General features: G+C 45.5%; 1 protein-coding gene across 10 annotated transcripts in view; it reads left to right on the forward strand.

Moving 5' to 3' along the window:
- Window positions 1–14,326, forward strand: part of PACSIN2 (protein kinase C and casein kinase substrate in neurons 2) — a 595,050-nt gene that overhangs the window by 406,946 nt on the left and 173,778 nt on the right. For all 10 annotated transcript variants that reach the window (XM_085652484.1, XM_085652485.1, XM_085652482.1 and 7 more), the window contains one exon: window positions 9,822–10,057. In XM_085652484.1, the coding sequence (XP_085508610.1) occupies window positions 9,822–10,057 (236 nt within the window). The remainder of the gene's footprint in view (window positions 1–9,821; window positions 10,058–14,326) is intronic.

The following is a 14,326-nucleotide window of genomic DNA, read 5'->3' on the forward strand; positions in this document are numbered from 1 at the left end:
CTTGTGGCTTGGATCGTTGGTCAGGAGCTCACGAAGCCGCCGCCAGTGCTTCGCTCTGCATCTTGGGATTTACCTGAATGTCCTCCTTGTTGATAGTCCCTATCTATGTAAGCGCCCCTTGTATTTTATTGTGGATTGTTTCTGTTTGTATTTTTTTTAAATCTGATTACATACACCGCAGCAGATCGATTTCCTTCACGGTCACTCTTTGCTGTGTACCCGCGGGCAATTTAAGGTACCGTTTGTTGAAGTACTGACATGAGTACAGGTGCAAAAACCGATGTTTGTAGTTGGTACAATAACTTTCAAGAGAGGCAAAGAAATGTTGCGGGAAGGGGAAGAAGGGAACATAGGGGCACTGGGAGAAGGGCGCTGTAGACCAGAGAGCTTTATGCAAAGCGGGAACCCATGGAAAGAATCCCCACCACCACCACCAAACACCCCTCCCCAAGCGCGGTCGAGAAATCCTACTTGTCAGAAACCGGCAGGGCAAGGGTATTTTTGTTGACGAACATATCATAGACAAAGACAGCAAAGTGTCCAGATGTTTGAGTGTTCGGTGATTTTGGAGAAACCTCCTTCTGAGAAAGTTTAAGATTGGCGCAGTTTCCCATCTTGATGTGTACAGTATTCTTTGTTTCCATGCAGCCCTTCTGGAGGCAGAGACCGAAGCATGGAGGCCTGCAGTGCGAGAGAGAAAACACGCATTCCCTTTGGCGCACACTCAAACAGTTGCCTCTTTTGATGTGTGAGTGATTGCAGTGTGTACTGTACATGCTCATCATGGAGAGGAGAATCCATCCTTCATACTGCCCCACACCGACGTCACACCCTGCTCTCTATGCGGTCGCTAGTTTAGATCTGAACTGCTAGCAATGCAATAGGTCTCGCATTTACTCGCGTTCGAGCTATTCACATTGCAAATAACAATGCCTTTTATTTTTATTTTTGTTTTCGTTTTTAGAACATAAATAAAAGGCATTGTCATTTACAATGCCAATAACTTAAATTCGCGTAAATGCGAGACCTGTTTATTGCATTGCAATGCTTGTTCTCATTCTCAATCTTTCTCTTCCTTTATTACGTCTCCCCCTTTCTTCTGTTCTGTATTCTCGTCTAGCCTGTTGCTCCCTTTTGCCACTCTTTTTCACCTCTGTCGTCTTCTGTGTGTCTCTCTCTCACGTTTAAATCTGCCCTAAAGTAATTGGCAACAAAGAAAAAGCGATAATAAAGCTGCTCTGGCTTGATTAATTGGTCCCAAACAGAATGCGTGTAAACTAGTTAAAGAAAAATGGGGCTTGTGTACACCCTTCTGTCACAAGTTAGTGTCCTCGGAGAGTTAACGTGGCTGCCGCAGAGCCATGGGCGGGTCAAGGGTTTGCATTTGATATAAGATAGCTCAGTGTCGCAGAGATCCTTGTGCTACTGGCAGGTCGTAAGTTATGAGCCATTGAATAAGTAAGGTCTCAGTTTAAAAAAAACTAATCTCTAACCTGCGTGGCATGAATTTAAATTCCAAGAGTTTTTTTTAGCTCCAACTTTCATTACTATAAAGTTGTCAAAGTGGTTTCTAAAGGATAGTAATAATCACTTAAGTGGTAAAGGATTTAATACAGTTTGTTTCATATTCTATATAAGTGATTATTAGTATACATTGCATACACTGGTGACATATCAGATTTCGACTCGGAGCCTGAGAAACCTGCAGCAAGGTTACACTGCGGTCGTTATATTGGTTCTCTACAGGCCAAGGTAGGTGTCCCAGCTGTGCTGTATTTGGCCTCCACATGTTCCTTGCTGTAGCAGTCCATCCACAAAAGAAATGACTTCATCCTTGAAGTGAGGCATGTTACGCTGGAAAAGTCCCTCTACTGAGCTTGCTCCGCGCGTTGTAGCACACTGTGCATGTGCCAGTGCCACAGACATGGGTGTCAATTCGCCAAAATGATAGGGTCGTGAAAGCGAAAGTAACATCACATGCCCTTTAATTCCCCAGATAACATCACAGGAAGTGACTCTGCAAGACCTCTGACCTAGTGACTTCCCAGAAAGAGTTATTATACGACCTTTGACCCCAGCAAAAGTGGCATCACATGGCCTTTGGCCTGGAGGAATCAAAGGAAGTGATGCATTTGACTATTGCCAATTTACATCTCACAAAGGTTTTGGAAAATCACGAGCACATGCAAATTAAACACTCTAAAATAAACATGTTACAATCCTATTGAAAATGTTCCCACATACATTGTCTGTATCAGACAGTAGCTTCACATACACGGTTGAGATAACGCCACATCCATTAAGAAACTTTTAAATAGTGTACAACAATGAAGAATATACTGACCAAGATCACATCACAAAAGAAATCTTAGTTTTTCACGGTTTTCTTTTGCTGCCTTTTATTTATCTCCCCTTGACACTGCCATGCGCAAACCATGAGATGTTAGTTTGATATGTTCACTGTGTGTTGGACACATGTTTTCAATATCTGTGGAGTAACATTTATTATCTCATGAACCTTTTTTTTATATAGCTCACACCCTGGACTAAATTCTTCCTATTAGCCTCAGATTTGGTGTTCATTCACAGTAAGGCACCGTGTAGGAAGGATGATGTACATAGAGTCACTCAAATTGGTCAAGTTGGGAAGCAACATTTTTAATCAAGGTTTCCTAGTCTCGCTCTCTTTTACCAAAAAAGGTTAATGGTTTATGTTAAATTATTTCACAATCCAAAATAGTATAGTATATTTAATATATTCATGTCTGATGTGTTCTTTCACTCTAAATATTTTTGAATGGTCTTTTCTTTAAATCCGTATTAAGTTGAGCATAAAAGAAGTCAGAAATATATTTTATTATCATATCTCAGCTTTCCCCAGACTTAATAAAAAGTGTATAGGGTGAACGGTCAGCACCTCAATGACTGCAAATTAATTAGAAAAACTAATAGGACACTGACAACCAGCAGAGGTTGTTCTTCAGCTACAGGCCTTCAGGGGTGCACATGCAAATTGTAGATCAGATACATACACACAGCTGAAAAGCACCTTTTTAGATTTCATCTGCTTAGCTGTACTGCGTTTATTAACTGCTTTACGGAGAGAAAGGGCCGTGCACATATTCTTATACTACGACTCCATGGGTGTACGTCTTTCCCTGCTTTCTCACTTTACTTACTCGCCTTGTTCCGGGTTTCTCTTTCTTCCACCTCCCCAACTTGCAATTACATGTGCACGCTTGCAGAACAACACACTTTTACTTTTTTTCTGCTAATGCTCAACAATATAGGCAACAAACCATGGCAAAGCTAGTACGTATGTGTTCAGATCAAAAAGGCGAGACCTATTGGCCTCCTGGAGACCACTTTTTTGTGCTTACTTACCTGATTTAAACTGAAGTATTATTGTGTATTTGTGTTGATATCTCAGGGTGGGGGATATACCAATGTGTTAGTGAGTGTTGTGTAATAAATATCAATCAATCAATCAAAATATTTGTAGAGCGCACTAATCACCCGTGAGGGTCTCAAGGTGCTCAGCTGGGGTGGGGGTGCAGCTACTGCTCGTACAGCCAGGTGTTGAGGAGTCTCCTGAAGGTCAACAGGTCCTGGGTCTGTTGCAGCTGTGTGGGAAGGGTGTTCCACGTCTTGGCCGCGAGGTAGGAGAAGGATCTGCTGCCGGTGGAGGACCTGTGGATGTGTGGGATGGCGGCAAGGGGGAGGTCGGGGGAGCGTAGCTGGCGATTCGGTGTGTAGAAGGTGAGACGCTTGTTGAGGTATGCTGGTCCGGTGCTGTGTAGTGCTTTGTGGGTGAGTTTCTTGAAGGTGAGACGCTTGTTGACGGGGAGCCAGTGCAGGTCTCTCAGGTGGGCAGGTGGGCAGTGATGTGGCGGGGTATATCGAGGATGAGGTGTGCGGAGGCGTTCTGTATGCGTCGGAGTCTCTTCTGGAGTTTGCCTGTGGTTCCCGCGTAGAGGGCGTTGCCGTAGTCCAGCCTGATGCTGACCAGGGCCTGGGTGACCGTCCTCCTAGTTTCAGTGGGTATCCATCTGTAGATCTTGTGGAGCATGCGAAGGGAGTTGAAGCAGGAGGAGGAGACGGTGTTGACTTGCAGGGTCATTGAGAGCGATGAGTCCAGGATGACTCCCAGGTCGTGTGCGTGGTCGGTGGGTGTGGGTGCGGCTCCCAGTGCGGCTGGCCACCAAGAGTCGTCCCAGGCTGAGGGGGTGGATCCAAGGATGGAGGCTTCTGTCTTGTCCGAGTTAAGCTTCAGGCGGTTGGTCTGCATCCAGGTGGTGAGTGCCTTCATTCCTTCGTGGAGGTTGGTTTTGGGGGTGGCATGGTATTTGGTGAGAGAGAGGATCAGTTGAGTGTCGTCGGCGTAGGAGACGATGTTGAGGTTGTGCGAGCGGACGATGTTGGCGAGTGGAGCCATGTAGACGTTGAAGAGGGTGGGGCTGAGGGATGATCCTTTGGGTACGCCGCAGATGATCTTGGTGGCTTTGGAGCGGGAGGCGGACCCTCTGGGTTCTGTTGGTGAAGAAGGAGGGGATCCAGTCTAGGGTTATGTTGCGTAGTCTGGCGCCGTGTAGGCGTGTGCATAGGGTGCGGTGGCAGACGATGTCGAAGGCGGCCGAGAGGTCCAGGAGGATGTCGCCATTGTCCAGTATGGTCCTGATGTCGTCTGTGGCAGCGATGAGGGCGGTTTTTGTGCTGTGGAAGCCGGATTGGGACTGGTCCAGGATGATGTTCTCCTTGAGGAAGTGGGTCAGTTGCTTGTTGACTATCTTTTCGATGACTTTCGCCAGGAACGGGAGGAGGGAGATGGGCCGGAAGTTCTTGAGGTCATTTGGGCCCGCTGTGGGTTTCTTGAGTGGGGCGATGATCTCGGCGTGCTTCCAGCTTTCTGGGAAAGTGGCTGTCTCGAAGGAGCTGTTGATGATGTTCCGAAGTTGGGGGCGATGATGCGGCTTGCTTTCTTGAAGATGTGGTGAGGGTAGGGGTCGGTTGGTGAGCCGGAGTGGATGGTGTTCATGGTCTTGATGGTATCCTTGTCGTTGACGTGGGTCCAGGAAAGCATGTGGTTGGTGAGGCTGGGGGGCGGTGGTTCTGCAGTGTTGGCGGCTGTTGGGAAGGTCTGTGTGTTGAAACTGTCATGGATGTCTGCGATCTTGCAGTGAAAGAAGGTGGCTATGGAGTTGCAGAGGTCTTGCGACGGCGGGATGTCGTTGGAGCAGGGTTTGGAGAGCTCCTTCACGATGTTGAAGAGCTCTTTGCTGTTAGGTGCGTTGTCGATGCGTTACTTGAAGGAGGTCCTTTTGGTGGCTCGGATGAGTTGGTGGTGTTTGCGGATGGCGTTCTTAAGGCCTGTGTGGTTTTCCGGTGTCTTTTCGTGGCGCCATCTCCGCTTAGTTTCCTGGAGGTCGGTGGTGAACCAGCTGGCCTTTTTGTTGGTGCGCCTGTTTGAGGGTTTTCTGATTGGTGCAAGAGTGTTGGCGCAGTCGTCGATCCATTGTCTGAGTTTGCTGGCGGCTATATCGGTGTTGGTGGTGTTTGTCGGTTGGTTTCGAGCGAGGGTGGTGATGAGCTGGTCTTCCGCGACCTTGTTTCAGCTGCGGTAGGGGGCCCTTGGCGGGTGGTGGTGCGCGGAGGGTTTCTTGAAGGTGAAGTGGATGCAGCGGTGGTCGGTCCAGTGGAGTTCGGTGGTGTGGCTGAAGGTGACGTGGTTGCTGGCTGAGAGGAGGGGGTCGAGGGTGTGACCGGCGGTGTGGGTAGGGGTCGTGACTAGCTTTTTGAGTCTGAGGTTGGCGAGGTTATCAAGCAGAACGGAGGAGTTGCTGTCGTTGGCGTTCTCGAGGTGGAAATTCAGGTCACCGAGGAGGATGTAGTCTGCGGACGCGAGGGCATGCGTGCTGACGATGTCCGAGATGGCGTCGATAAACTGTGGCCGGGGGGTCTGTAGACGAGTGTGCCTCTGAGAGTGGTGTTGGGGTAGGTGTGGATCTTAAAGTGTAGGTGTTCGGCGGCGCTGGAGGTGTCTGTCGTGCAGGTCGATACTCTGAGGGTACTTCTGTAGATGGTGGCGATTCCTCCTCCTGGTTTGTTGGTGCGGTCCCTTCTGGTGATCGTGTATCCATCCGGGATGGCTATGGCGATGTCGGGTGCCGAGGATGGGTTCATCCTGGTCTTGGCTAGGAAGGCGACGTCCAGGGAGGCTGAGTCGAGTAGGTCCCAGAGTTCGACGGCGTGCTTGTGGACGGTACGGGTGTTGAGTAGTATGCATCTGAGGTGGTTGCGTTCTGCTCTGGGGGGGTTGGGTGGGTCATGCGGGTGTTCAGCGGCTGGTGAAGCTACAGTCATGGCAGGTGAAGGGTCCGTGGGTGAGTGACGGGCTGGCCTGGAAGCAGTTTGATGATCGGCCGGTGTCGAGTCCGTGGAGGAAGTCGGCGTCGTAGCGTTGTCGGGTGTTGTGGCACTCGTGGGGGGCAGGGGTTCTGGCACTGAGCGTGGTCCAGGCGCAGACGGGCTTGCCTGTGGCGCGACCGCGCAGGGGTCTGCATTATGTAGGTGAGGGTAGGGAGGCTCAGCCGGGAGGTGGGAGAAAGGGTGCAGGAAGATGGGCGGGGCCGGGGCAGCAGTGGCTTGAATGGGGTAAGCGCTGGGAGTAGCGGGCACAAAAGAGCAAAAACAGAAATAACACGGACTAGACTGAACTGAAAGCGGGCACAAAAAGAAAACTAAGTAACAGCAACAGTAATCTCACAAAAACAGAAGCATACGATAACAAAACCTTGGAGGCATCAGCCTCGAACACCCAGGGCCGGGGGCACCGCAGGCAGCGACTGCGAGCAGGAGCTGCGGGGAGAGTGGAGGCCTATGACCGGAGTCAAGGTCTCCAGACATTTTTATATATACACTGGTTAAACAAGCTGCTTAACACTCCTTGAAGATAAGCTTGAAGGCTGCTCTCCACAGCTACCACTTTGAGAGCTTTCAAAAGGTGATCAAAGACCACTAAAATCACCATAAGGGTTGTCTGGATTTGTGCAAGGTGCATCACTTAAGTGTGCACCATATACTAAGCCAGCCTCCTACTAGTGTTCTACCCTGCTGAGTTTTGAAGTACTCAGTTAAGCATAATATGAGCCTTTGGTCTAGAAACCTAATACACACTAGAATAAAAGTATATCAGATTGCATGGCGCACCGTTTCTGTTAGTCTTCTCCTTTGCAATACTACTTGTAGAGGAGGCTTTCGGAAGCATTCCATTAAGGCCACGCTTGTCAGTAATGCTTCTCGGAAATGTCCATGCACTGTATCTTCTTCTTTTATTGCATATTTTTGCAAGACCCGACCATTTGCACTGGTGTTGGAAATGGACAAAAAAAATCACCTCTGGGACCCATAAATTGGGGGCCAAGCTGTAGCAACACAAATTTGTGGCGTTACAAGGGGCTCACCTTAAAAAGCGGAGTACAACTGTCAACTTGTGTATTTATTAAAAAATAGATAAAAATGCATAAATAAAAATGCAATTAGAAGGTTCCGTTTAAATCATTATTTGCGTACTTACTCATACAAACAGATAAGTCATGCATTCTTACAGAGCATGCACATCTCTTACATAAGGGGTTAAACACAGTCAAAAACCTTTCTCCAAGTCATAGTTTCTCTAAAATACTTGTGAAGTGATAAGCTGTGTTCCATTGTTTCCTTCTTTTGCATTGTCATCTAGGTGTTAGCTACAGATGGCTCCCAGCCTTATGATGCGGGCACTAAAGAAGGGATGATAGCCCTTTAAGTCAGGCCTTTGTTTTGCACTCGGCTGGAAGTGGCAAAAAGTACGCTCCCTCATTGCCTTCACGTTGGTGCTCAAAACTGAAAGCAGGAAATGTGCAGATGCTGCTAAATTATGCCCTGGTGTTGGAAAATGGCACCAGAACAAATTCAGTAAATTTCCCTGGGCCTAGAAATAGCTGCCGGACCGGATCCGGCGGTATTCCCCTACTTTCCAGCACAGATTTGTAATCCTCAAAAACAACAGAAGAGTGTGCCTCTTTATTAAATATAAATAGAGCACAAGTGAAGAAACCGAATAGGTTCTTAATAAAACCCTCACTCACCAACCTGGTTGGTGACTTGCTTCATCATCGGGCCCCACCAGGAGAGGCCGAATGCCACCCTGGTGTGCTTTGACGCCAGAATTACTGCGGAGCTGGTTTTTTGTGTGTTCGGTGAAAGTGAAGGTGAGTTAAAAAATGTCTAGATTGTGTCACACAACATATTTTATTAATAGCCAATCAGACATGTATAAAAACAAAGTGTGGGATCTAGTAGCTAGATACATTGTCCAGCCCTATCCACTAGTGTTTGGTCAACATGTTTCTGCCTATGTATAATCATTAAAGAGGCATTCTTCAGGACCGGAAAAAGGTGAACCTTGGCAGTGTGGGTGCGCTAAGGCCCACCCTAACCATAGGATAGAAATGTGAAAAATTATTAAAGCAAAAATTGTTTTAATCGACCTCGTAATGAGAGGAGCCACGTTCACTAGGATCTCGTGTTTGAGAGAAACCTAGTTTATTATGGAGTGTAACCATTAATTACATCATGGGTCTCGGGAGGGGGGTGGTAGCACAGTGGCACACCGCCTTCGCTGCTAGGCACCCGCTCGGTACCTGAGTAATCAGCCGGACCCAGATTTGTAATCCCACATAACCACCATAAATGTAGTGGTATTATAATCCACATAAAGACTTTTCTGTTTAGTTTTTTACTATAACATAAAAATCCAATACAATTGTCACCATACTGTTATAACTTACGTACACACAAAACACATTTATTATAGTAAAAATCGCTGTTCTGCAAAGATACTTAATTTTATAATACAACTCCACTGTGATACGCTCTGTGGTCTTAACTCGGGGTTCCCTCAAAATGAGACTGGGGCAGTGAAGTGTGGGTGGGCAGGAGGTAAAAGAAGAGCAGGACGAAAGACCTCTACAGTGCTCAAGGTAACTCTGACATGCTGTTGTCTGTCCTCCCTCCTCCCTCCTCAGCAGCCTTGTTTCTACACTAGTCATTCAGCTGTTTCAGCTTTGTACTTCTTTGCAGGCAGTGCCAACTCTCTTCTATTGTTATTTCACATCTCTTATGTGCAGCGTTCCAGATGGCGGAACTTGCATATTTTGCTTCCTTTTTTCCTTTATGAATATTTTTGGTACTTTTTGGGTCTTCTGATTTAGGTCTTCTGGAGCCAAATCCAGAAGGTCCGCTTTTCTTAACTTCACTTTTCCTTTTAATTGTTTTCACTTTACGGCACATATCTATGCATATGACTCTAAAATCTTTTTCTTTTTCCCTCCTTAACTTTGCCATCTGAGCTCTTACCTCGCTAGGTCTCTTTATTTTGTTTGCTGTTACAATTCTGCCTATTGCCTCCTGCGGTTTCTGCCCCTTTTACCTGCTGTAGTAAGCCTTGAACCAGGCCAGATTTCCAGAGTATCCATGCAAGATACCTTTACATTCAACCAATTAAAATTGAACTTAATTACGTGGCTATTGATTATCATAGCATGCGTTACAGGAAGAAAATGAGACAAACTCAAAATCTGTTTGACAATTCACATATACAAACAGCCCCATAAACCTTATATCCTGTGATGGACAATAGTTAAACCATATCTGTGGGCGCCATATTATCAGAGTTATTTAAGTGAATTGTTTATATTGGACTCTTAAACATGCCTAGAATTATTACCCTTTGACTGTTTTCCTGCTGTTTTGTATTAATAATGTAATGTATTTCTTGTTGCTAGGTCCACAGTATGGGACAGTAGAAAAGGCCTGGCATGCATTAATGACCGAAGCAGACAAAGTGAGCGACCTACATCTTAACATAAAACACGCGTTGATGAGTGAAGATTTTGAGCAGATCAAGAACTGGCAAAAGGATGCCTTTCACAAGCAAATGATAGGAGGATTCAAGGAAACCAAAGAAGCTGACGATGGTTTTAGGAAAGCACAGAAACCCTGGGCTAAAAAGCTCAAAGAGGTATGGAGCATTTATCGCTAGGCAGGTCACTCTCTTATCACCTCTGATTGCTTGGTTACAAATTGTATTATATGTTGGTCACACGTGCTTGAGCAACTGGTTTTGGGATTGTAACATGGTAGACTGTAATCCTGGTATTTGTATTATGTGATCACAACTGAGAACTGGCTGAGCCCCTGTTTTAGGCATTCTGGATTTTTTTGGAAGCAGCATTTCAACCGACCCATACAGGGTGCTAATTATTGCGAACAAATGCCGTAGATGGGTGTAAGTAAACTGTCATTAACCTTTTTTTAATTTATTTAAATTTTACACTTCTTGATCATTCATTGTTACTTCTATTGGTTTCTGAAGTTCTCGATCCGTAGTGTTTTGCGTTTAGTGGTTGAAGAAGATTCTAGCCAACTATGAAGCATATACTGTAAGGGTGAAGCAAAAACGTTTCTGTATTTGTGTATGTCCGAACCATTTTAGATCTCACTGGGCCACAACCCTGAGGGTTGGGGTCTTCTACCAATGATGTCCTGGGTCATGGCCTAATATAGCCCTGCTTACTAGGCACTACATATACCCTTTCCTCACTTGACTCTCAGGGTAGAGAGTCCAAATAGTCAAAGACTTCTCCTGGAGATACTTAGAAGTCAAACAACAAAAGCAATAAGTACCGTCCAGCCCAGTGCTTTTATTTGTAAAAAGACAACTACTTAAATCATACACCAAAACGTACTACTTCACATAGGAAATGTTAATCAGCTGCATGGTTCCGAAACAGTGCTATGGTGTTCTGAACACAGACATGTTCACATGTGAACAATCAGACACAGGTGTGAGCTCACTCAAATATGGTGTAAGTAGATTCCTTTGTTCTATAATCAATCGGCCAGTCCGGGTATGTCTCTCTACAAAGATTCTTTATGACAATTCAGTCCCTCCGGGCTAAATAACCTGCTGCAGTTTTAGCAGAGGGCGACACAATCAGTGTTCAAGTTAATGCGTCTCAGTTGATTGGGCGCTTGAACACACAAGCACAGCACTAGTTGGTAACCGGAGCGCGAGCTAGTGGTCCAGCTCCCAGCTCCCAATAGTGCATGGTGGCTCTGGCTCCTCTGACTTTCAGTATTGGTGCTTCAGTACAGTAGCTCTGAGACAGCAGCACCGGTGCAGCAGCACCCTAAAGTACCTCGCTGAGATGACTCTTCCCACAAGGGCAGTTTCTGGTCTTCGATCATAGAGCTTGAAGCTGTGGCATTCAGCACCAGTTCGGCAACCTCTGACAGGCACGTTGCGGTCATGCTGGCGGACTCATACTGGAGGAGACATAAGGTGCGTCTGCTCATTTGACTTCTTGTTGAAACTCATAGGGAAGCCAGGGGACCCTCTCAGGACTTTAATTGGCACCAGTTACTCTTCCCAGTTTAGTCGACTTCTTCTGGGCTGCCCCACACTCTGAGCACAGCGGCTGTGCTACTCTGTGGTCAGCCTCTTCCTACAGATTCAGTCTCTCCTTCACCCTCTCTTAGCTGGCCAGGCCTCTTGCAGACCCACAGCTCTCTAGCAAGATGTGAAGACTTCAGGTGATGCCCTCCCTCCTTCGTGAAATTAGATGGCAAACTATACCAGCCTTGATCTCTGCAGTCCTCCAAGTACTCTGTGGAGCACTCCCTCAGTTGGTCAGGGAAGAACTTGGAACGGAAACCAAGTGGGATAGTTTGGGTCCCACCTTTACACGCAATTTTCAGACACAGGATTTTGATTCAGGTGTCCATCAATGCTTAGGAACCGGTTTAGACTACATTGGTCAGATAGGACTAATTTGAAACCATACCATGTGTCAATGATTAGATGTAGTAGGCATCAATGCAGGAAATCATTTAATGTCAGTAATCTTGCAACTATACAAACAACAATTCAGTTAAACACTCAAGGACTCCGTAGATTATATGTATGAGATTATTATGTATATGAATATCCAAATAGGTGAAGTAGAAAGTGACTTAAGTGTGGACGACATACTTCCAAATGAGTCTCACAGGACCAATGTAGTGTTTCTTATAATTATCCAATTTGGGTGGGCATATAGGGTATTGTCCTTGTACACAGTATATGGGGAGCCGGTTTGGAGCAGACCCTTTTTTTAGTTCATTCTTCTTCTGCATAGCGGGTACATTATTTTTCTGAGATGATGGCTCTCACATCCGGTAATGACAGTGCTGCCTGCATCTGAAGCATCCAAAGCATTACCAAAATGAAGTGTGGTGACTGAATCTGGCTACAATTAGCCCTCTGGAGTAGCACTCAGAGTAGAGACAAGGAAGACAGGCACCACCTAAAAGATTCACTCTTCTTAATAAAAGAATCTGCTGACTCACCATTCCTTCCTCACTGTCTTCCCAAATGGCAGTGCTCATGTAGAAATAATCATCAGGCCCCTGCGAACGGATCACACTTGAATAGCTATCCAGCCTCCCACATTTCACTGTCTGAGACTACACACTCTAGATCAGGAAAACAAGCAATACCCTTCCACTGACAGAGGAGTATGTACCTCATCCCCCCATTTTGTGCTGTTTTTTCCAGAGTTTATCAGGGGTACCCAAAATGGATTCCACTTGTCTTTGCTACCTCACAATCACAAACAATATAGAGTCCTGCTACCAGTCGTTAAAATGCACATGATACACGCACACTGGAGTGTCAGGGCATTACAATCAAGCGGATCCTTAAGTATATGGGGCCTGCAGGCACCACAAGTATGTCTGTCCTGAACAGAAAAAAAGGTTAAGTCAGTGCTATCAGTCAAACATATTATGCTGCCCCCACTCAATGTATATGACTCAGGATATGGACAGTTGTTCTATCTCAACTAGAGAGCTGGCTTCGGGCACCCCTCCAGACCACAGAACCTGATTAAACGTTTAGGCCTCAGTGTGCATAAGTGATTGTTGTGGGCTGGGCCCCAAAAAATATGTATACCAGATAACATACAGCTGAGATCATTCAGGACATGGTCGCAGGCCTGTAATACCATTCAGGGGATATACCTGTCCCAACATTGTCCTCGACGCTGACAATAAATATAATCAATTTTCTAGCAAGAACAACTAGTGTGTCATTGTCCACACTTCTAGCTCACCAATTATTGTAATGTGATCAGCGCTAAACAAGCAGACCTTAGATGTTTGGTTAATGATCTTTTATGTCCAGCTTCTTCCCTTCTCACCATTGGGAATAGCACATCCTTTTGCATTATACTGCAACATATAGTAAAGCTACTTGATAGTGAGCCATGATGACCAGTTACAGTGGTATTCCTGAGCTTTTTCTTTGCTTTTCCTTATTGTGCCATCTAGCTCCATGAGTGGACTTAACAATACAACCTTTAGCATTGTGCTAGTTGCTCAGTAATAATCATCAGTGTATGCCCAATATGTGCTCCATCACTCAGCTATCCTCAGTACTGCACAGATGTGCCATCTATCACGAACAATCCTCGCAGTGTGGCCCGATTGTCTACTCCAACCGTTCTTAACATTTTGACATCTGCGAACCTCCACTGGACCACTATTTGAAGCTGGGGACCAAGCCAAAGCAGTTTCTATGATTTGAGGCGCAAAACAATGCACATAACTACAGAAGCAATATAGTATAAATCAAGCAAATTACGAATTAGGAAATATTTTATTTAATTCACAAACAAAGTAATTTACATTTTAATGAAAAGTTTGGAGTTTTTCAAAATGATGATGCAATGTGCTAGACTCTATGAGATCACCTTGGTTTTTTTGCTCCTGATTTATGCTCTCTTTTTAATGGTGCATACAAGTGCTTTATTCGAGGACATCAATAGTGCATACTAGATTCTGTTTGCTGTACTTGTGCAGCTCCCACAAATCATGCTAAGAAAAATAACTTCCATTTTAGCTTTTTCAATTTCAAAGTCCTTCACGTTTACAAAGCATTTCAAATTTTTCTGTTTAACATTTTGATTTATATATACTTTATTAATCTCCTAATAGTATTTTATTTTGTAAACTGTCGTGGATCACCTCAGTAGGCATCGCAGACCGCCAGGGATCCATTATCCCCAGGTTAAGAACCACGCTTGTATCTCTGGCATGAAAGAGAATCTAAAAGTGAGTAAGAACCAACCTAGGTCAGGCAAGTGGCGCACTGTGGGTAAACTCTACCCAATTATTCTTTAACGTGTCTTCCAACGAGAAGCCAAGAATGTGATGGGTAATGATAGTCCACTTTTCTGATAGACTTCTA

The sequence above is a fragment of the Triturus cristatus genome, chromosome 4_1 (genome assembly GCF_964204655.1).
Source record: "Triturus cristatus chromosome 4_1, aTriCri1.1, whole genome shotgun sequence".
In the NCBI taxonomy this organism is placed as follows: domain Eukaryota; kingdom Metazoa; phylum Chordata; class Amphibia; order Caudata; family Salamandridae; genus Triturus; species Triturus cristatus.